Source organism: Nematolebias whitei, chromosome 11, assembly GCF_014905685.2.
Source record: "Nematolebias whitei isolate Nwh7 chromosome 11, NemWhi1, whole genome shotgun sequence".
NCBI classification, from domain to species: domain Eukaryota; kingdom Metazoa; phylum Chordata; class Actinopteri; order Cyprinodontiformes; family Rivulidae; genus Nematolebias; species Nematolebias whitei.
The window spans coordinates 13,760,530-13,783,957 of NC_056508.1; the positions used below are offsets into that span (position 1 = coordinate 13,760,530).

Below are 23,428 nucleotides of genomic sequence, written 5' to 3' on the forward strand. Positions count from 1 at the left end.
TGTGTGTGGAAGAGCATGTGTGTGTGGAAGAGCATGTGTGTGTGGAACAGCATGTGTGTGTGCATGGATGTGAGCATGTTTGTTCTCTTTGTTTCAGCGGCTCTCCGTTTGTACACGATGTACATACAAATGAAGGGTTTGGATACACCCCGCTGCTCTCAGGGCTGTTGCTCGTGGGTGCGCACGTGGCATTGTGTGTGTTTGTGTAAGGAGTGAGATGGAGAGACGGGGGGGGGGGGGGGGGGGTGTGTATTGATAACCAGGCTTAGGTGGTTAGAAAAACTGCATGCATACATGTGTGTGCATGTGTTTGTGACTGCGTATGACATGTGGCTCTTGTGTAACACACACAGTTTGGTGCGGAACACGGCGTCGGTGCTGAGATATTAATAAGAATCTGAAATGTTCCTCTGGCTGAAAGACCTCATCAGGATTCATAATAATGCCAATGATTGATTCTGATTTGAGACTTTATGAAAAACAGAAACACAAAGATTGCTTGGAAACGTTTGCATTGAAAATGAAATGATTAGGTTTGCCTCTAAAGATATTCAGTGTGGGGTAAGACTGAGACAGGAAGCTGCGAGTGATCTGAAACTGGTGTGTCTGAAAGTGCCTGGGTGTCTTTGTTTGGCAGCAGAGGGAAAAATCAACATAATGAGCCCAAACTGCCTTTGTGTTTCACGCTCTCCTCTATCCACATCACGCTTTTTTTTCCTCCCTCTCATCGCAGTTTTCAGACAGCTGCATCTGTGCAGCCAAATTAACTGCTCCCCAGTTGCTTTTGGAAATGGGGAATTAAGAAGAAAACGTTTAGCCTTGCAGGTACACGGTGCTTTCAGTTACAAGTAGAGAAGGAACGTCGATTTAAAGCCCGCTCAGTGCACGTTACAGTCTTTTCCACCACAGTCCATCTGTTCCTTTATGGCCATATCTGCGACACCATATTCCATCAAATATCTGATTTAAAACTCAGCAAGCCAGGTCACACTTCAAATCACTGGTCTAATCTAGTTGGTGCTGTTTTAATATGTTTTTCATCAAATATTGTATTAAAGATTTGTTATCTGTGTTTGAATAAGAAGCAGAAGGCATGGATGAATGTCAGAGTGTGCTCTTCCACAACCTAAAACATCAGCAGGAGCAACGTGTTTGTCACAAAGATTATCTGATGTTACTTTTATTTATATCACAAGTCTCTGAACTTTACAGAAAAGTTGTTGTTTTTTAACCTCCCTGCGTCCACATGTGGGGACATTACATTTAGGCTTTGCTGTACCTTATACTTCACTCTGTTCAATAGTGTTTTATACTTTGTTAATCCATGTTAATGTTGTGTTCTGCTGTAAAATAAGCACATTGTCCCCATCTGAGGACTTTTTTTTTTTTTTTTCAAAAGAATGTCATAACCATAAAATACAACTTCCTGTTGGAAGAGGAAGCTTTATTTAGACACAAATCAGGTCCATCTAATCACAAATATCTAGGAGATATGAAAAATGCTTCACAAACCAGAGCTCGGGCCTCAGGAGGTTAAAGGTGTTTAATAGAAAAGGAAACATGCTAAAAATCTGTGACAACTGGCAGCTAGTTTACTAACAACATTTGTGAGGGAGTCTCCAATGTGTCTAAAAATATTAATGGAGGTTCACATGTTCTTACTTTGATTCATAGAGGCGTACTCTCTTGTCATTTGAACACTGAAGATGATATAACAAGGTCTTGCTAAGACCTTGCGGACATCTTGAACTTGTCTTGAATCCAACTCAGTTTGGTTGTGCATCTCAAATCCTCTTCAACAGAGCCATGATTGTGTTTTGACATGTGCATGACAGCTCTCCTTGTGACCAAAAACATCCAGAGCCACAAATGTCCACGTGAAAAAAAGCACATCATTGATAAATATTAATACAACTAATTCAAATCATCATTTCCAAAATGAAGATTAAACTATAAACGTTAGGATAGCTGGTCCGATGTAGACGGAGTGGCTTATAAAATAATATGCATGCCTAGAATAGAGTTATGCAAGCAGTGAACTAAAAATCTGGTCATGTGTGTCTCACTGGTCACTTGGTTGTAAACACTTGTTTTGTCATTTTTCCCCACGTTTCTTGCAATTTGGAGTCACACACTGGTCTAAACAATCACAGCCCATTGAGATAAACATCTCAGGTGCCTGCATCTACAATATGATGTACCAGTTTCTTTGCATATTATCTAAAATTTTCTGCCCACTAAGAGTTTAAAATATGGAACTCAGACACATTAATTATTTAATTAATTAATAACACTATCAGTGAACACACTTTTAAGAACACCCACATACGCAGATGTAAATCCGCACTTGTACTAACGGGATGACACAAGAATCCATCATCAAGGCTCAGGATGACAGTTTTGTCAAATTGAGCCTCTGGGGAGAGGAGAGAGTGGCAGTGTGGAATTGAGCCCTCCCATCGAACGCTGCTCTGACAGCAGTGAAGGAGGAGGAAGAGGAGAGGAAAAAGAAGTGAGGGGTTTGGGGTAAAGCAACTGGGGTAAAGAAAAGGTTGAGCTGCCATGTGTACCCCATCAAAACCAGAAGCTTTCTTGGTGCAGCCTGTTTACTGAGGGCGGCCTTGGGAAGGACAGAAGCGAAGCATATTGCAGCCCTGGCAGCATGAACACATCACTCACTATAACACACACACTTGCTCACACACACAGACAAGCACAAAAGACCACCTGAGTTTCAGCCAAATGCAGCGTATGAACCTAAGGCCTGGTTAACAGGCACGCCACAACATTTTCTGTGCTCGGTCACGTGCACGTGCAGGCACAAAGACACACATTTTCAACCATTTGGAGGGCAGCTGGTGGCGTCGTAAAATAAGCTGTCAGTACTTCTCAAACAAGAAAGAACAGAGGCAGCCTGAGACCTTTTCACAGAACACCTGTACCACGGTGCTGGGGACAGAGCTCGCTGACATGCATTCGACTGCAGCCTCGAGTCCATAAAGACTACACTCCACTCGGGGACCAGAGTCCCATGTCAGCGCTAAGAGAAAAAAGGCAAACAACAGATGTAAAAAGAAACAGCAAAGCAGGAGTGAATGAGCTCAAGAGAGTCTTTCAGACACAGCCTCCTCCAATTATAGACCAAACAGTGCCGCCACATTTACTTTACTCTTTGCACGGCTCCTGATAAACCCTGTCGTGATTCCTTCAACTGGCACTTGTGTTTCTTTCTGACACTTTCTAGGCTTTAATTAGGCTTGTAAATAATTATTGCAATTAAAGCCTACAATTAGGAGTACTGAAGCACTTCCATTAGGCTCACAGTAAATGTCATGAGCATTTGGCATAGGCACAGTGAGGAAACAGACAAATGCTGCACCATTATAGAGGCAGACAAGCAGTGAGAGTGAAAAGAGACAGAATCGGGTGCAGGGGGTATGTGGGGTTGGGTGGGGGGTGTTGCATGAAGGCAGTTGACGTATTCACAGCTCTTAATTATAGAGCTGATTATTCCAGTAGGATGGCTCCTGGACGGTTCCTTTGGCTCATTTTTATGAAGCGTGCTTGCACACAAATTTATACAAAACACACACACACGACCTTATATAAAAGCACAACTGCTCCAAGTTAGGGCTGAACCTGAGCCTACCAGGATCAAGTACATGGAGCTGTGATTATTTCGAAGACCACTTTTTTATGGATCATGAACCCAATGCATTCTTAGTTACCTGCACAAAATGTTAGAACACGGCATCTCTGGGATGCAGATATTTGCATCCCTGACAAAGTTCCCGACACACGCTTCGGTACAACTTTCTCTTCTAGTGCATCAGGATGTAGTCACGTGCACCATGCTAACATGTTGCTACCACCATAAATATAACATGTGTGCCATGCGTCCATGACAATGAGTTGTAGCCTAGCATGAGGTTAGCTTGGTCAGTCCTGCTTTAAATGATTGACCAACAAGTCATGCATCAACTTCTACCTCATTTCCTCATGCACCACCCAGGAGCCTGATACGCTGTCCCCTTGATGCTCAGACCCACTGTGGACCTATCATTTCAGACATAATGGATACAAAACTGAAGACCATCCAGCTTCTGGCTGATTTTTCACATTGTAGTGGAGTTTGCATGCAGTGTAAAGGGTTTTAAACATTTGCAGACTAAATATTTGCACAGATCTTTTGTGTGTGTGTGTGTGTGTGTGTGTGCGTGTGTGTGTGTGTGCTATTTGTGTGTTTAACAAGTAAGCAATACCAAATTCTAGAAGACAGAATCAGAGGAGTCAGAATGTCTAAGGATCAGGTGTCCTTGTTATCTGCTATTATGTCAAAAGGCCAGTGAAAAATGCTAACAGAAGGGCCGGGCCATCTTCAGCTGTATGGTTTAAGGTAGCACTGAAGAGAAGAAGACACAGGCAGTCACAAAGTAGAACAAGAATCCACCTTGCGGATCTAAAAAGCCATTCATTTGGAAACAGTTTCACCTCAAGACTTGTTAACGACAGCTGCATGGTCCACTGAAGCAGTCTTGTAGTCTAACGTTGTCTCAACCGATACTGATAAGAAAAGGGACTGATCGGGCAAATGGGAGGTACAAGGGAGGTCAGGCTGGAACGCTGGTGTGCAGAGGCTTCTATTAATTAACAGCTTGATGGGGGCTGACAGGACGTGTGCTGCTATCAAATAATGAGGTTAGGATTGGTCAATGGTTCCAGGGCACAAAACCTGATTACCTCTAATCCTGGTTTAAGTCAATTACCAGTGCCTGTTCAGGGGCTCATGCAAATGAGGTGCCTTTGTTGGGTGGGCTACCACTGAAGGGGCCGCCAGAGCTCAACGATCAGACATGTAAAACGTTACAAGAACAAAGCTGAAAAGCAAAGATACACAAATCAGTCATCATTAGAAAGATGGATAGAAAAATGGTCCAGCAGATGGAGGATTTTTAAAAAAATAGATCTGCTGTCCAACCTGATCTGTAGAGAGACTCATTCAGGTTTGATGGAGAGACTGAGTTCAAGGGTTGACCCTTGAACGTTACATAACCCCTGATCTCAGCGCAGGAAAACAGCTCACATAAATAATTGGCAAATGTATGAGACTAAACACGTGGAGCGTGTGCAACTATATAAAGGCATTTAAGCCATGTAATTGGTATGTTTCAGGCTGAAATAAAGCACATATGGGCCTTGTGAATTTAGAAGGATGAGCCTCAGCAGCTGTAATATGTAAAACATCTCACATCAAGCAAACTGGCAAACATTCCTAGGAGATCAATTCTGTTAAAATAAGAACATAAAACAGCCATCTGATTTTACGATCTCTGAATCTGATAAATAAAACTTCAAACTAACAAACCTTCAGTCAATATTTTATTTTTTTGTATGATTGATTTTTTTATTTTTGTTTTGTTTTGCACTGGCCTCAAAACACGAGTATATCGATGAGTGATGGTCCATGTTTCATAACCTTACGTGAGAAAAAAAATGCTCTGGGGTGCAGACGTTAAACAATTGCTGATCAAAGTTGCTCACCGTTTGAGTCCTAATTTTTATTTGGCACTCAAAGTTGTTTCTAAAAATATTTCATAAGATAAAGCTGCTTTAAAGAAAAAGTAATTATCATGAATAAACAAGTCTCCCCTCATGGGCTTCGCTTTTGATGTAAATTTGGATTTTGATCCAAACGATTCACCAAACAAAGCTTCAGATTAGTGGAATTTAACAAGACAGAGTGAGTAGACGGTAGCTCTTTTTATAATGAAAAGCTAAAAGGCATCATCAATAACACTGGATGAGTGTATTGACAGAGGGATTTATCCTAATTTGCCCCAGTGTGAATATCAAGTAAGTCTGTGTGGAAATCAGCAAAGAATCTAAGCGTAAGCATTCAGGCTTCAGCTTCAGGCGCTGTTCCAGCCGCACAGCACCTGGGTATGGACGCAGCCATGCAGCTGATTTGCTGGCCCTCGCCCCTACAGCTGCCAAACCAACCCCCCTGTTGTGCTTGCATCTCCGATAAAACATGATGGCCCATCTATCAAAGCCAGCGTTTGCTGCCTGACGGATGTCAGGATGGCCCAAAGATGGTTTTCTGTTGTTAAGGTTGGTTAAAAAACAGACAGACAGAACAAGCTGTAGCCACGGTTTTAAGCTCATAAGTCCCGGTGAGAGAGGGAACGGGCGCAGATGTGTGGTCCATGTGTTGGCACATGGCTTCACAGTTTTCTTGTGCATGACAGAAAACATTTGCTTGGACCACTTCTCTCGTATAAACAGCCATTTAGACCAGTGGTTCCTAGAGTGGGGGGTTGGGACCTAACAGTGGGCTGTGAGACACCAAGGTTTTGTCAGATGCGCTTTATAAAACTAACTTTATTTGACTTCTGCTGAAAGTCGAACCCAGGCACGATATTTATATTGTACATAGAAAAAACAACATATACTGTAAAAAGCAACATATAAAAGAAAGACATTTAAATGTGGGGTGAAGAAAGTAATTTGGAGCAGCTGTGGCTGAGTGGTTAGAGCAGTCGTCCTCCAATACAAGAGTCGGGGGTTCGATTCCATCAGCAGTCTCGTGCTGAAGTGTCCCTGGGCAAGACACTGAACCCCTCATTGCCTCCGATGTGTGTCCCATTGGTGTATGAATGTGATAAAGCGGTGATTAGTCTCTTTTGAATGATTTGTTTAATTAGCTTAGCTCTAGTAGAGTAAATGGTAAATGGACTGTACTTATATAGAGCTTTTCTACCTTATCAAGATACTCAGAGTTCTTTACAACACAATCTTTGCCCTCATTTACCCATTCATACAGCACTCTACTAGATCTCTACAAAGAATAATCAGTGCTTTCTCACATTCATACACCGATGGGACACACATCAGAGGCATTGAGGGGTTCAGTGTCTTGCCCAGGGACACTTCATCATGTGACTGCTGGTGGAACCGAAACCCCAACTCTTGCATTGAGAGAACGACTGCTCTAACCTCTCAGCCACAGCCGCCCCAGTACTGTATGAATGGGTAAATGAGGGCACAGATTGTAGTGTAAAGCGCTTTGAGTATCTTGAAAAGATAGAAAGGCGTTATATGAGTGCAGTCCATTTACCATTTAACATTCACGTGTATCAGTCATCAATATAAAAGACTCTGTGGCACTTTCTTATTTTGCCATCCATGATGACATATCCAGAACCACGTATTGAGTTCAAATGAGAAGAATGCCAAGTTCTGGAAAACATATGGCATACGTGCACTGTACAATGTGTTTGGTTTTGTGTATTGTTTGGATGGTAGAATAGTTACAGTAAATTTCACCACCATCATGACTGAAATAACGCCAAAAAATGTCACACCAGGAGTCGTGGGCACAGTTACAACCACTCGGCTACTGCTTGCTTAGTGTAACATGAAAGAGTGAAATGTCATTTTAGGGTCACTTCAGTGCTACGTTAGGTGTTATTACATATATCTGACGTTTTAAAAATTAAACAAAACTATTTTTGTTGTTGCTTTGAACATGACTAGTCCACATTATTGTGGCAGTGTTGTATAGTTTAGTTAAATTAGCAAATATAAAAATAAACACTCCCAGCAAATGCAGGTTTATATTGTGTTGATGTGTTTAGCACCCCTGCATCTTGTTTTCAGAATGATTTTGGATAACATCGTCAAATTCAGCCTTGAGCTTTCCTCCAGTCTTAATAACCATCGAGCTAACTTCTTCCTAATCTAGATGAAGGGATGACAAACAGAACATTAAAACAAAGGAGAAAAAGGGGTTTTGGAGGTATAGCTGAAAAGTTGCATGGTAAGAATGAAAGAAGTCAAGAACGGATTTCAAATTTCATAGATGAGCACCCAGAAGAAGTTGGCACACCTGAAAAACAGAATTTCTCTGTTTATATCATCTGTGAAGTGTACTGCTGTTCCACACACAGAGGTGGCTAAAGGAAGGAGAATGTCATCCAATGGCTGGAAGCCGACAGGACTGAATGTTTACTAAAAGGCCAAGAATGTAGTGAAGAGTGACAGCAGCACATGGTTGAAGTTTCTGAATGAGCCTGTCCAAGAAAAACAAGTCAGTTTTACTGGTCGGATCAGTAAATCTCAGCTGGCCATGCTACCAGGGATTTTACACTTATCCTTATAAAGAGCTCACAATTAGGGGGGCACTATTTCACTGGGAGCTCTATTAAGTTAGTTGAGGTCTATTTTGTACTCTTGTGTGCCACAGCCATAAAACATTACAAAACCAGAAGTCAACACCTGCGTCTTTTCTTGGCATTTATTTCAGTCACGTTTATTTTGTATGTGTGAGAATTTTCTCCTTTTTAAAGGAAAAAAAAAACATTATTTGAGACACAGCTAAGGCCATGCCACAGGTACCACTTCAAAGCTCTTTAGAATGTTAAATCTTGGTTATTCTCTATGAATAAGACATTATAGTCAATTCAATTCAAATTCAAAAATACTTTATTAATCCCAAAGGGAAATTAAGTGTTGTCGTAGCTCATCATCCTGGTTTCATTCAAGAGTTGTTAGATGCTGATAGCTGTGGGCAGGAAGGATCTCCTGCAGTGAAGCCGAAGAATCTGGCCACAGATACTGATCCATCCACCTGGACCCAGCTTGCTGTCAGATCCAGCAGGCCTCTCGGTCCTCCTGGGCAGCAGGACTGCCCGAATGCCAGGCAAAATTCCTCCCTGAGCGATGGCCGCTGCTCCCAGCAGTCTGCCAAGCTTCTCATCACCACGGACAGACAGCTGAAGGTGCCAGGAGATGATCCTGGTCCTCTCATTGTCACAAGTCGAGTTTCTCATTAGCTCCAGGATCTCAGAGATCAGGTACTCAAGAATCGCCGCCAGGTTGACGGGAATTAATCCACGGCACCTCCTTTTCAACTCATTTGGGATTTGGGGTTGTAGTTGAGGCATTTGAGCTTTGAGATGTTAATCAGCTGCTTCTGGTTGTTAAAAAAAAAACACCTTGTTGCCATGGTTACGCATCATAACAAATGCCCTAAAGTAAAAAGGTTTCAGTAAAAATCTTTCCAGCTGCACATCATCCGATACCAGAGGAAGTAATCATCTGAAAAAAAGTGATTTACATTCAGAAAAAAAAAAAGTCTGGTCTTTGTGTACCAGCATGTGACCAAAGCAACTGAAATATTGCAGTTGCTGATTCTCAACAGCTTGCGACGCGGGGCTCACCCTCAAGCTTGGCCATAACAGCACAATGTACGAGAGACGAAACAGAGAACGTGCCAAATGCTGATTATACACTCATGCAGATGCAATGCAATGAATTTGCATGAGCTGCCAAAAACCTCCTGTAAATAAGCTTTTCTCCAGTTGCCGTTTAAATATGAAAATTTGTCCAGCTGTTTGATTAGAGTGCCCATTGGAATTGGTATGGCTCTGGTCATACTGTAACACTGCAGAGTATCTGCCTCTCTGTGTATGATAATCACTGGATAAAGAACAAATCCTCCTGCGTTTGACCATGTGATACCCACAGATGCTATGAAGTACATACCCACGAGTGTTCTGCAATACCAGTGGATGATAGTATTCAGCTTGAAATCTACAGCTTTTGATGCAATATTAAATGTGGTGAGGTGTTTTTAGGAATGCAAGACATTTCAGAGGGCATTTTATATGACTTCGACAAAGAAAAATAAAAGAGAGAGAAAACTTTGGTGTTATGTCCAGGAAGCAACTCAACTGAATTTATCGAAACACCCACAACTTCTTTCTTCTTTACTGGTATTGCCAGTGGTGCTACTACCCAGTTATAAGCCAAAATTGAGGGTTTATTGATGCAAATATACCCACATTATAGGACTCCAGAGAATCACCCCCTTTTTTGGGTAAAGGAAGAAAATAAACTTAACTGGATTGTTTGGATTGGATGGAAAAAAACAGATTATTATGAAACTTCAAGGCTTGACAGACAACTTGTTGCAGTTTGGTTTATTGTAGGCGGCTTTTTTGTACCATCCATCCATCCATCCATCATCTTCCATTTGTTCCTGAGTCGAGTAATGGGGGCCACAGCTTGAGCAGGGAGGCCAAAACATCTCTTTACACAGACACCTCTTCCAGGTATTCCAGGCAGAAAAATCCAACAAAGTTAAGTCTGGTCCTCTGGACAGTTTATTTATGTTGAAACGTTTCAACGTAAAGAAACTGTCCAGAGGACTTGACTTTGTTGGATGATAAAAGCTAGTTTAAAAAAAAGTATGATTTGATTAGCATGTATTGATATAAATTGTTGTTGGAATAAAAGGCGATGGACCTGATTTAGTTTAGTTTTTTTATTTACAAATGTGCAATTTCTTCAGGCTGGAGTCTGAAAAGTGTGGTGTTAATGATGTTGATTTATTTATTTGTTTATTTATTTGAAGATAAGGACGGCTGTGGTCTTGAAATCCTGAGGTGCAGGTTTGAGCCCAGGTTGCGTCAGGACGCGCATCCGGTGTAAAACAAATTGCCAAATCTTTCATGTGAGTTTGCTCGCTGTGGCAACCCCTGAAGAAGGAGCAACCGAAAGAAGATTACTATTTATTTGAAGATACGAGGCAGATGGGATTTCTTTTCTTCTCCACTCCTTTTCATTTATAGTTTGCTGTTTCTTGTATTTTGTATTATTGTATATAAAATTCCTTTTTTTAAAATAAACAAATGAAATAATGAAAATAAATAATTAAATAAACTGTCTCCTTTTAATGTGGAGGAGCAGTGACTCTACTCCAAGTCTCTCCTGGCTAAATGAACTTCTCACAGGAAAAGGCCAGCTTTCATGTAGAGAAGACTTATTTTGACTGCTTGTATCCACAATATTGTTCGTTCAGTCACCCAGAAATTGTGGTTATAGGTGAAGATACGAACGTAGACTTACTGGTAAACAGAGAGCTTTGCCTTACAGCTCAGCTCCCTCTTTACCACAATGGACCGGTACAGAGTCTGCAATACTGCAGACACTGCACCGATATGTCGGTCAATCTCACGCTCTATTCTCTCCTCACTTGTGAACAAAACCCAGATATACTTGAACTCCTCCACTTGAGGCAGAACCTCACCTCCAACCTAGAGAAGGCAGTCCACACCTTTGCGTCCGAGGACCATGGCTTCAGATTTGGAGGTGCTGATATTCATTCGCCCTGTGATGGACTTGCGACCTGTCCAAGGTATACCCCGCCCCTCACAAAGTGATTGCTGGACATGGGCACCGGCGATCCCCGTGACCCAAAATGGAATAAGCGGGTAAAGATAATGGATGGATGGATTTTCATTTATTGGCTTTATCGTTTCTTCGTGTCTCTCTCTTTGTACTGAAAACACTGGATGAGAAAAGACTAAACTCTGGTGCTCTTCACTAACCCCTCCCTTTCTCTTTTCTCTTTAAAATCCATTTTAACTGTCCAAAATTGGGGTTTTGGATCGTTACAAGCAGCTAAGATGAGAAGCTAAGCTACAAGTTAAGCTAACAGGCCGACTTTGGGAAAAAAATACCTTCATCTTGTCAAAGCTTCAAAATTCATGGTTGAAACCAGTGCCTTCGACTAAAAAGTTGTTTTTCTCTGCAAAAAGATGCTGAGACTTGTTTACTGATTTTTTATTAAAAGCTTTGTGTGAAAAATGCTATGCTAAAGAGCTCAAGCCACACCTAGCATCTGCCATTTTGAGAACCAAAGACAAGGAAAGAGAGACAGCCCATGTCACGTCAAGGGGCCTCCCTCCCATTTTTCTTAAAGGGATATGCTGCTCGCGCCCTCACTATCCGTCCTTTGGTTCAAACAGCCTTATACTGCCATCTGGTGGTCAAAAAAGGTACTATACTTAAAACAATTTAACTAACATTTCTTCTTAAATTTGACAATAATTGTCAAATTTCAAACAATGTTATTGTTTATCGCAATAATTTCTGAGACAATTAATCGCCCAGCAAAATTTGTTATGGTGACAGGCCTATACTATATCGCTTTGCTTACCTATTATTTATAAACAATCCTGCAAATAAATAAACAAACGTAGTCTGGAACGACTAGAGATTTATTTGGATGCACTGCAGTTTACCCTAACCTGGTCAATTTTGGCCAACCAGGAAGCATTTAGTGGGTAAAAGCAATTATAGGTTACTTTCCTGTGTGAAAATCAATCAGAATACATGTAATGACCAAACACGAACAAAGCCTTAAGCAACTCCAGTAAAACTGCAGCCAACAAGCGAAGCTTTCCACATATGGCGCCAATGCAGCTACACTATATACACACTGTATACTGAGCATACATTTTGAGATAAAACTGTACTTCTCTTATGTGTGTCAGAGCTGTCAGCAATGATACAGCACCCTGCAGGAGAAGGAACACTCAAACACACAAATACTACCGGAGAAGAGAAGGTAAGCGAGCCGGGTCTTTTCATCAGTTCCACTGTGCTGCCTTCGTGCTGAGCCAGCCTCAGCCCATCATTAATATTACTGCTTTTGTCATTACATTTACTAAACAAAGGCACAGTTTAACATGGCAGCAGGACGGCTCACATATAAAACAGGAAGCTAATAACCACGCTCAAAGGGGAAATGAGTGGTGATATATGAGAGTGAGAGGAAGTAGTTAAAGATATGAAGAGAAAGTCCTGGATTAACGGAGGTGTAACCTGAAGACGGTCGTTGAACTGGTGCAGTCTAAATGTTTTATGTTGGCACGAGGTTGAAATGCATCCAGAGCAAACAGAAACATTAACGGGTGACAGATGCTTGCTTGCGTGTGTAACTGTCAAAGATGAACTCTCTGAGCCTGTGTGGTTGTGGGAGTGAGTGCATATCACTACCCTATGTAAATAATTGTTAAGAGGGCATGTGTTTTGCATGGCTGATTTTATGATTGTATATCTGAAATCCTACCGTTCTCATCGCTAACACTGCCAGGTGTGAGGGCCTTATGTTACAAATATCACATTCCCTTTCGTGATTTCTGTTATCCAGCGTCTGCCTCCCCTCGGTTCACTCTGTTCTCTCTCTTTCCCCACTGTGCCAAACACAGAGCTTCTTTGTTATTCTAAGTCGGAAATGCAACTGGAGCCAAACGCGCTCCGGTTCCTGTTTGATATCATCCCGCCTTTGTTCTCGCCGTCTCCTAACACCATGTGCTTGGCCACAGACTACATCAGTCAGACACATGGGAACAAACGGAGCTTAGACAAGATATATCTTGTGATAGGCTGCATGTATGACTCGAGGTGACATTTAAGCTCATGTTGAGCTAAAGGTCAAATAGATGTCTCACACTGAGGGCAATATGACTTGTTGAAGGTGGCTTCTGAGCAGTGCGTCGTGGATAACATCAAGTATCTTTAATACGTTCCAGCTTTTCTTAAGAAGTCGTTCAGATCAAGCAATTAAACACTGAGGATCATTTCTGTGAGCAAACAGAAGCCACAGCCCATCGAGCTGTCGGACTTGACTTTGGATCAGCAGCAATGAACATTCAAGGCAACACCTCCAAAGAAGCTGCACACATTTTTTGTATGTGTGTGTTTGCCTGCTTCGATCCTCCACAACCCCTGGAGAGGCCGAGGAGTCGACAAACTGAATACTAATAATATTCACCAACACAACTCCTCATTCAGATGACTAGCAGTTTGGGGCTTAACATCAAAAGCTCGTTTCATCTATGGACAAGGCACGAATAAAGGATTTTAGTAAACATGGCAGAGTTGTTTTAGACTCAGAACCAACTCTTCTTAACTTCTGGAGGAAGTTTGCTGTCATGTTTCTGCACTGTGTTTGTGCAGAACATGGATGAGACATGTCGAACTGTTTAAGCTCTGAAGCAACATTCATACATGAATGTGTTGTAAACTGACAGCACAAACACACAGACTACTAATATTTAATTACAGATAGCTCATAATACAATTACACTCAAACAGAGAAGGTTAAACTTTAAACGCACCTTGCTTCATCGCAGACCAAGCTAAAATACATGGTCTGGAACATGTAACTGAAGACAAATCTGCTGCAAAGGACTTTGTCTTATGCTTCTTCATGCCCCCATGCTGCCCAGACAGGGCCAAAGAGATCTATAGAGTACTGGTAGGAAGACTGGAGACTGTGGGCACAATGTCACTAATACAGTATGAAGAAGTTCAAAGAGCCAAGAGGACATTAGCACCTGTTGTAAAAAGAGAGCAGGAATACCAGTAAAAAAATGAAAAGACCTACATTCCCTGAAGGAATGCATATTACCCACTGCTCAGAGTTTTAAACTCAAATGATCATTTGTTGAGAAATACTGAAGTTTTAGCTGTTTGGGTCAAATCTTCAACAGAACATTGTGCACAATCACATGCAGTATTTTGCAGCATCTGTTCGTTCTCAGAGCATGTGTTGTGAGCGATTCCCAGCTACTACCACACCACATGTTGGCCTAATATCTGTGAACTTAAGTCACAGATATTTTTGTGTTGGTTGTTGTTAATTGGCTGTAGCAGCCATCTTTAACTGGTTTGACTCTAAAAGTTGTTGAGTTGTAGATGCCAGGATGACTTCTGGATGTTTACTTGATATCTATCTAGTTGGTATCAATCCTGTTTGTCTGTGAGCAAAATATCTCACCCACTGGACCACTGAAATTAAACTCTTAGAAAGTAATCACTGAATGATTACTTTAGATATCCTGATACATGCTCAATAATCCAGGTAGAAAAATCTAAAAAAGTTCAATCTGGTCCTCTGGACGCTTTGAAGAAGTCTCTCGGATGAGAGACGAAACGTTTCTACATTTTTTTGTTGTTTTGCTTTGTTTTGTTTTTTTGAATGTCCAGAGGACCAGATTTAACTTTTTTAGATTACTTTAGATCATTTACATGTACACACTGTACATCTACAACTGGTTACATTTTGGAGTCATCTCTATTCAAGATGGCCAGCACAGCTAATTAATGCCAACACATACAGGGTTATAACTCAGTCAGTTTCACAGAGATTACTATATAATTTGGTGTGGTAGTAGCTGAGGATCATCCACAACCCAGATTGAGTGCTCTTCATTGTGCTTCATTCCCTGTTAGCAAATTATCCCGTGAACCATTGGACGGATTTCAATGAAACATTCAGAGATTTATCAGTGAATGTCTATGACTGAATGGTATTTGAAGTTAATTCATTTCAAGATGGCTGCCACAGCTGAGCTACCTTTGTCAACACCAAAACTGCCATGTCTCACAGGATGATAGATAACTGTGACATTTATAAAAGTAGAAGCTGAGTCATCTTCAACACATAACAACAAGTCTCAAGGTGTGTCAGTGGCGGCCATCTTGGATTCAAGCTCTGACATGAAAGGCGGAGGATGATACGAATTTCTTTACGGAATGCTAGACGTTTAATTTTATTCAGTGGTCGTCTTAGAAAGGGCTTGGAAATGCTTCCATTTTCATTTACTGGACTTTCATTTGTTGTTTTGTTCTGGGGATTCCGACACAGATGTTGAATATCTTAATGAGAAGAACTGCATGCAAAATGTTTGTTTTTCCCACAAATCAAAAAATGTTCTGACACTCAGGACTCGCATGGAAGACGTGAAAACAAGCTCATTTTACAACAGAACATGAAAATGATTGAACTAAAATGATCTTCTCTGAATACCCTGCAGGCCCTGACGGTTCGTTACTGATAAATTCTTAGAGATCTCAAATCTGAACTAATGTCTCTGTTGGAGGGACGTCTGATTGTGTCTGAAGGAGTGAGCTCTCGCTGGACGATCTCGTATGTTTATTTGACAGATTTATTTCTCTCTCCACCGCCGGTACATGGCCGACTACAACTGAGCAGCTTTTCATTTGTTTTGATGTTTGGAGTGAAATGAAACAAATCAAACACACATTGCTCAATGTCACAGTCACACTTTGAAGGCCCTAAAACAAAACTGTGGATTTCATAAAATCTGTTTGCTCTTCCTGAGTCATCCTCTCTGCAGCGGACACCTCTGAGTCAGTCCCATATGAAGAGAACGGACCTGAAAGCTGTAAACGACCGGTCGTTGGCGTGTTAAAAGAACAGATAAGGAGAGAGGATGGACATTTATAACTTGACACTGACAGCCTCGCACGTCGTCTGTCTCCAGAGCTGCTGCTCGCTGCCACGCTCCCCTGCAGCTGCTTCTTTTCCCGCCACACGTCTCCTCCTTATGCCAACCTGTTTATTTTCTCCAGCTACTTCTTCTTCCATTGACCTGACCTCCGCTCTGTCCTTGTGTCCCTCTCCACCCCTTGTCCAGCAGCGTCCCTCCTACCTGCGCCTCACATCAGCTGCATCGATGGCTATCAGCTGCTCCTGACCCCCCCACCCCCCCCACTGCAACGCTGTGTCACTTCATTAGGAGTGAGAAAGGATGACCTTGCACTCTGGTCTCTCAGCCTCCCTTCTCTCCGAGTCACGAACTCCTCCAGCTGTCCCTCTTTTTCACATTACTTGTCCTCTTACCCTGCACCTTCATCTCTCTCACTCTACCTAACCTTTTTCTTGTCTCTCCATTTCTTTCTTTGTTCCTGCCCTCATTGTTCTCCTTCATTATCAAACGCTGTCAGAATGCATCCCCCCCACCCCCAAACCCGCTGCGCCACCCGGGTTATTTATAGCTAATGGTAGCTGGTGGATTTGGTGATGCACAGTGGTGAGCCATCTCGTGCACGTCCCCTCACTTTTTCTTGACATTTAAGCATCTACATACGCACACACACAACAGCACATTAAAACTATCTATTCTCCTGTCAAGGTTCCTGCATAATAAGAAACCACAGGTTTGAGCAGCATGCATCACCCTACCTGTCGCTCAGACATGACGTAGAGGAAGTTGCGGTCGAGAGAAAAGGCCATGTCTCTGAGGACGGGGCTGCCGTCCTTTATAACCGGCAACGTCTCGTACTGGACACCGCCGTGAGGAGGCCCATCGACACGAATCTGAGAAGGAGAAAAAACAAAACAAAAGAGAAGCAGGTCAGGTGGAGCTATTTATATCAGCAGAATTTGGAAAACAAGACAAGCAGTGATTGACAGGAGTGACAGACTGAGTCAAACCAGATTTGTCATCGTTCTCACATATCGACTCAGAGTTTCAGATCAGTGGAGATTCAGCGTGGAAATAGGGACAGAAAATAAGGAATTTTTCAATTGTTTTAAATATATTTGTAATAATCAAATATGGTGCCAAATGCTTCACAGTGTGAGGTAAATGTTAGTCGTCTACAATTTCTTGCAGTTTATTCGATTACAAAAACGGTGAGGAATTAATTGCTGATGTAATTAAATCTTTGTGAAACCTTAGCTCTATTTTCCTTCTCCTGATGAATGAGTTCCTTAAGCAGAGCTTTGAACTTCAGGTCCAGACTACCTCACTCCAAAAACAGCTGAACGCCATTCTAATGAACTACGAGTCATACGACCCTCCCGCATCCAAACTGGGTGATTTGTCTTTTTTAGCCAAACATGAAACCAGTACAGAAACCCAAACAAAAGCAGTGTGGGTTTCCTGATTCTGAGACGTGTCTATGATGTCAGATGTCGCAGAGCCCTCCCCCGTCAACCATCAAAGCTGATGTCTCTATTATATGTCCATTCTCGTCCACCCAAACATTTATCTGTCTATTCAGGTAGTGACAGTCCCAAAGAGCAGGCAGGCTCTAAAAAATAACCCAAGAGTGGGAAAGTCAAGGTCATATGTCTGTCAAAAGAAGGTCTACTGGGAGGGCAAAGGGCTACGAGAGCTAATGTGTGTGCACTTGAGATGTTGTGTTTGTTTGGAAGACTATGAATGTGTCAAACTGCTGGACGGGTCAAGTAAAGGAACAGTGATGTAAATTCACACAAGTCCCCAGGGCCTTGCTGTCTGAGCGTGAGGGTTAGCATTACAGTTCAGGAGCAGAGCTGAAAAGTGATCGAGCTCTCCATGGCTGACCTACATCTGACCTGGGGGTGTGTGTGTGTGTGGGGGGGGGGATCCAAAAGTCGACAACAGGACATATGTGGAAGCCATATGTGGGAGGCAGGACTCGGGGGCTGTGCCAGTCTTCATCTGGTTACTGACACTGCAGTGTGGAGGGAGACCTCAGCGAATATGCTCGGCCATAAAGCACGTCAGCGCACGGCCCGACCCGCGCTGCTCTCTTCACTGCTGTGTGGTGCGCGAGCGTCGCAGTTTTTCATACTGTGATATGTGACCAAGCAGGGGGTCACGAGATAACTCGACCTTCCTGCTGCGAGCCTGCAGTTCATCTGAAACTGATCCCTATCACACTCTGTCTCACCACCGTCCGGGGGCCTTTTAATTCCCTCGCACGCACGTACACACATGCAGCTGTCTCAGAATATTTCAGAAACAAAGTGAATGCTCTCCAAGCATTTTATATAAAACTTAACTATAAGAAACACAAACCTTAAATATTATCTTTAATCAGAAGTGCAGGCTTTGCTTCATTGTGTATATTTTCCTCAGTCAGCATCTTCTGCTAATGGCTCACACAGAAGAAAATGGAATGGACCGCACCGACACTCCAAAACACTCTCAGCCTCCCACTTCACGCACACAAACACACCCACATCCAGCTGCTTTTCACATTGAATACACAGTTTTTTTCCAAAGTAGTTGTAAATTCTGCAACAGTGTTACATTTGCACATATTTAGATGCAAACACACACCCACAGCATTGTTAGAAAATGGAAATATCTGCAGGGATGTTTTCAAGATGTGCTCTATGTGGACAATGAGACAAAAATGCATCCATCCATCCATCCACCAATTTTCCAGTACCAGGTCAGGGAGGCAACAGCAATCTATGAGCATCCAGCATTATTTTTCCAGCTATCTTCTCCAGCTCATCCACTAGAGCAACAAGATGTTCCAAGAACAGATGTGAGATATAATCTCTCCAGTGAGTTCTGGGTCAGCTGTAAGGTCTCCTCCCAGTGGGACATGTCTGAACTCCTTCCCTTGGAATGTATCCAGAAGACATCTTTACCAAATGTCCAAACCAAGAAGCAGCAGAGAAGCAGCATCTCTATTTTAAGCTTCTTTTGAGTTGCCAATCTCATCACCTTACCCTTAGGTTAAGTCCAGCATTTCACTGAAAGATCCTTTCAGCCGATTGTGTTCACAACCTCATTGTTTTGGTTATTACTCATTGTTCATGAATGTATGTGATGGCTGGAGCAAAAAGCAACTGTTAAATTGAGAATTTCCCCATTTGCCTACAGCATCAGCATCACTCCAGTCCACTTATCAATCTCCTGCTACTGTCTACCGCCACTCGGGAACAAGATTTCAAAATGCTTGAACTTTTCTGCTCACACATAGATGGAGATGTCAATCCACCGTTTAATGTTAAAATCATGGTCTCACACTTGGAGGAGCTGCTCTTTATCAATGCCACAGTACTTCTTACTAGTATACAAACTGAGTACATAATTTTGTTCCACCTCATGTACCACATGAGATGGTAATGACAATAAAGTTTACTTGAACTTGAACCCACTAGTGTAGTGCAGTGATGCAATCTGAAGCCATCTCAGAGACACTCCACCTCTTAGCTGTGCACAAAAGTTATATCCTTACAAATTACGACAAATGGTTGAAAACGGGTTAAAAATATTAGTAAAAATAGAAAAAAAATGAAAAACTGTTGAGAAGTCAATGAAAAAAAACCCCAAAAGATGCTTAGTGCACCAAAATTAATTTGTCAAAAACTCCTACTTTTTACATTTTCACACCACTGTCCTACCAGTTTGCAGTTTCTACCATCTGAGCAAGCAACTCTACAACTCAAAACATCTTTTCCCTCAAAATTGCTTTGCTTCTACATTTAGTGTGCTGTGACTAAAACCGGCCCCGTCTTTGCATCATTTGAACCTGCATTATTTATCGGACAGGTTGAGAAGGCTGCAAACAGGTAAGGTTCATACCCTCAGGCTTCTCTAACAAGATCACTCCCTCTCTATTAAAGGAGAAGCAATGTGAAACAAGCCCTGATGCCCCAGAGAGCTGTCCTTTGCTTTGGCCTGGTCCAACACGGTTCCCCATTTCAACACTACAGCTATTATCTAGCTGCAGCAACAGAACAAAGCAGAACAAGTGAAGATGGATTAGAGTCCTGGAAAAACTGTCTACATGTATCCAAGGACCACCACAGGTTGTACTTATGAGTTTGAAAGAAAAAGAAAACAGCATCATTTTGAATTATAAATATTTAACAAAACACAGAAATCCCACAGTAGGCAGCTGGTGTTTAGATTCACACTTCATGTGGGATTTGATATCTATCATGTACAAACATAATTCAAAACAAAAATACACGCAGTGATGGAGAAAGATGCCTGGATAACTGAGCGCAGCAATGAGTGTCCTCAGGCAGCGAGAGTGGGAGGCAAATCCTGGAGCTCACTCAAGGTTTCTATGTTTAGCTCGCAAAATCCAAATCCAATCCATAATTTTGCTTTTCTCTCTGACGGCTGTATTGTTGTGTAATTTTAAAAATGAATATTTTAAATGTTTGCAAATCTGTGAGACCGAGTCGTTTGTCCCCTGCACTCATTTGTTTTGTGACGTTACAAAAATGTTTTACTCGTCTCTTCTGTTTGGTTTCAATTAGATTTGTGCACTAAAATTAATAATTTCTGGTTAGATGTATAAATGTTTCAAAGCCTGTCTATGCTCAGATGTATCATGAACACAAGGGGCTGACATGAGCTTCCTGTAAACGGTCACTGGGCTCTTCCTTAGAGATAGGCTGATGGCTCTATTTTATGGGGCACACTGGAGTAGAGCCGCTGCTTCTCTGCATCATAAGGCGTCAACTGAAGTGCTTCAGGCATCTGCTGCTTAGGATGCTTCTCAGACGCTTTTCTCTGGGGGAATATTCCACTGGGATGAGACCCAGATCTCTCTGGAGGGAGGCCCAGGCCTCCCCTGGAAAATAGATCTGGATCTTAATGGGATTTGCTTGGTCAAATTCATTTCAATTCAATGCAGTTTCTTTCTAAAGCGCCAAGTCACAACAGAAATGATCTCAGGGCACCGAACAGAATCAACCACATACATAATAAAAAACAAAAAACAATTAGTAAAAGTTATTTATCTAAGGAGCCAGCAGACTGTGTTGAATCTTCATTTTGTTGCAGTCTTCCATCCTGAGCAAGCACAAAGGTGACAGTGGAAAGGAAAAACTCTCTTTTTACAGGAAGAAACCTCCAGCAGAGCCAGGCTCAGGACGAGCGGACATTTGCTTCAACCAAAATAAAAGGTTAATAAATACATCCTCTTTGGGCTGGGAGTGCTTTGGAAGAGGGATGTCTGAGTTTCTTTGGTTCAGGTAGATTGTTTTAATCTTCTGTTTTCTTGAGCTCAAAGTTGATTCAAACTTTGTGACAGATGAAACACTTTATGCAAATCTTAGATGTCCATGCGGCATCACTGTAGGTCGGTGCATGAGGCGGTGTTCATACAACTACAGTATAACCTCCATGACTTTGTAGTTGCAGCATAAACTTTGTTGAGCTGCTCTTTGCTGTGAAGGTGTTGATCCTCACAGAATAGTTGGACAACATGAAGCATTTACACTTTGAACCTAACACGTGGTGTAATCAGTGGACTTGTTCTGCATGTCTTTTGCTCACTGAACAAGAAAAAAGAGTCCACATTTGCAACATATGATACAACCAGCCACCTAAAGCAGCGATGAGTCTGTATTTTAAACAAATGGGAAGACTGAGCAGCAACTTTAGTATTAGATGTTTGAGTTTTTGTGCACAAGATGCTATCTACTGATTTACTTGAATTTAGTTTTAGTTGTAAACTAAGGTTTTTGCCACTTATGCACTTAAATACAACATTTCAACAAACTCAACATTTTTTTCTGTGACCCAATGTGCTGTTTATAGTTTAGTGATGCAAAAATGTTGCACTCGTCATGAACTCAGTTCATTTGGCTCAGAAACAGTCAACTCTGGTCTTCCTACCAACTTTTCACTTTGTAACCTTTTCTAGCTTTTCGAGTTAGGCCAAATTCTGCAAAAGTTTTAACTACTTTGTTCATATTTTATATATTCATTTTTTTTTTTTTTCATATGTTCATATTTATGCATCTTTATGTAGGGAAAGTCTTAAACTGTCTCTGAGGTTCCAGCTTGCACCTCTGAATAGAGAGATTAGTTAGCAATTGTCTGTTGGATCCTGCTTCTTTAACACGGAAAATAATTTCAATTTATTTAATAATTACCAAGTTACCACACCTTGCCAGATAAATAAAAAGCTATTTTTAGTTATTTGCATGTTTTATGTTATGGTACCTAGTCCTAAACTGGCAGGGGATTTGGGTTGGAGGGATTGGCCAGCGGGAAGTCATGGCAAAGGCATCAGAGACGTCCCCATGTGGCTTCAAGGGAACATGCCAGCAGGGTGCTTTTGATCAGACCATGTAAGCACCCGGGAAAAATGTTTGAAGACTGACCAAACTACTTCAGATTGCCCTTTTTCCTCTTCCTCTCTCCCAATCTGCCTTGGCCTTACTGGTTTTGAAGCCAGACAGTGCTGTGAGAGTCTGTGAGAAGCAATTTGTTCGAGTGTAAAGAGCTGAATAAAATCATGGGTAAAGTGAATCAAATGTGTGTTTTTGCTGTGCTTTTTTGGATGCTGCTCCCCCCAAAAGAGAAGGTTAAAAAAAAAAAAAAAATCTAAGTGTTTTTTTTTCTTTGTTTCCTGAAGGCCAATGTTAAGCAGCAACGTGCAGGTACTGACCATAGTAGCTTTACCCACCAAACCAATGTGACCAATCACACCACAAAACTGCTCCGAGGCTGCAAAAGCAACAAAAGTCAAGGACTTGCCATCCACACTCTGGTTAAACATCAGTGGGTAAAGCTGGACATACACTGCATCAACAGTACCTGGAAGAATTACATCAGGTGCTTGTTTTTCTTTCACAATGGTCCAGCTTTTATTAGCTGACGATCATTTTCCTCAACATTTTTTAGAAAACCTATATTTAACCCTCACCTCTAAGGAAGTGGAGTTTTTCTGGAAAAAGAACGTTGATTTACAGATGGTTGCCAAGACAAATGCGTATTAGCCTAAGGAGGAGGTTTTCTTTGCCATAATATTTCAGCTGGCAGAGAAAATGTAACCTACATATGGGAACTTTAAGCGAACCACACAGTGAGGAACACTCCACATGTAGACCTTGTGTCAGGATCAGAATACACTAGATTTCAGGTAGCCTGCCCACACCTTGGACTAGAATAGCATAATAGGAGTTGATTTTTAGGAAAATAATGATGCCATGGTGAAAAATCTCAACTGTACTTAGAGCAAGATGGTAAAAAAGTGAGAAGTAAAAGTTGAACTTCTTAAATAGCAAATCTGA

At 41.7% G+C, this 23,428-nt stretch overlaps 1 protein-coding gene across 1 annotated transcript in view; it reads right to left on the minus strand.

The window, feature by feature from the left end:
• Positions 1 to 23,428, minus strand: part of plxna2 (plexin A2) — a 238,166-nt gene that overhangs the window by 149,180 nt on the left and 65,558 nt on the right. Inside the window, exon 3 of the mRNA XM_037684672.1 lies at positions 16,844 to 16,978. Coding sequence (XP_037540600.1) covers positions 16,844 to 16,978 — 135 coding nt within the window. The remainder of the gene's footprint in view (positions 1 to 16,843; positions 16,979 to 23,428) is intronic.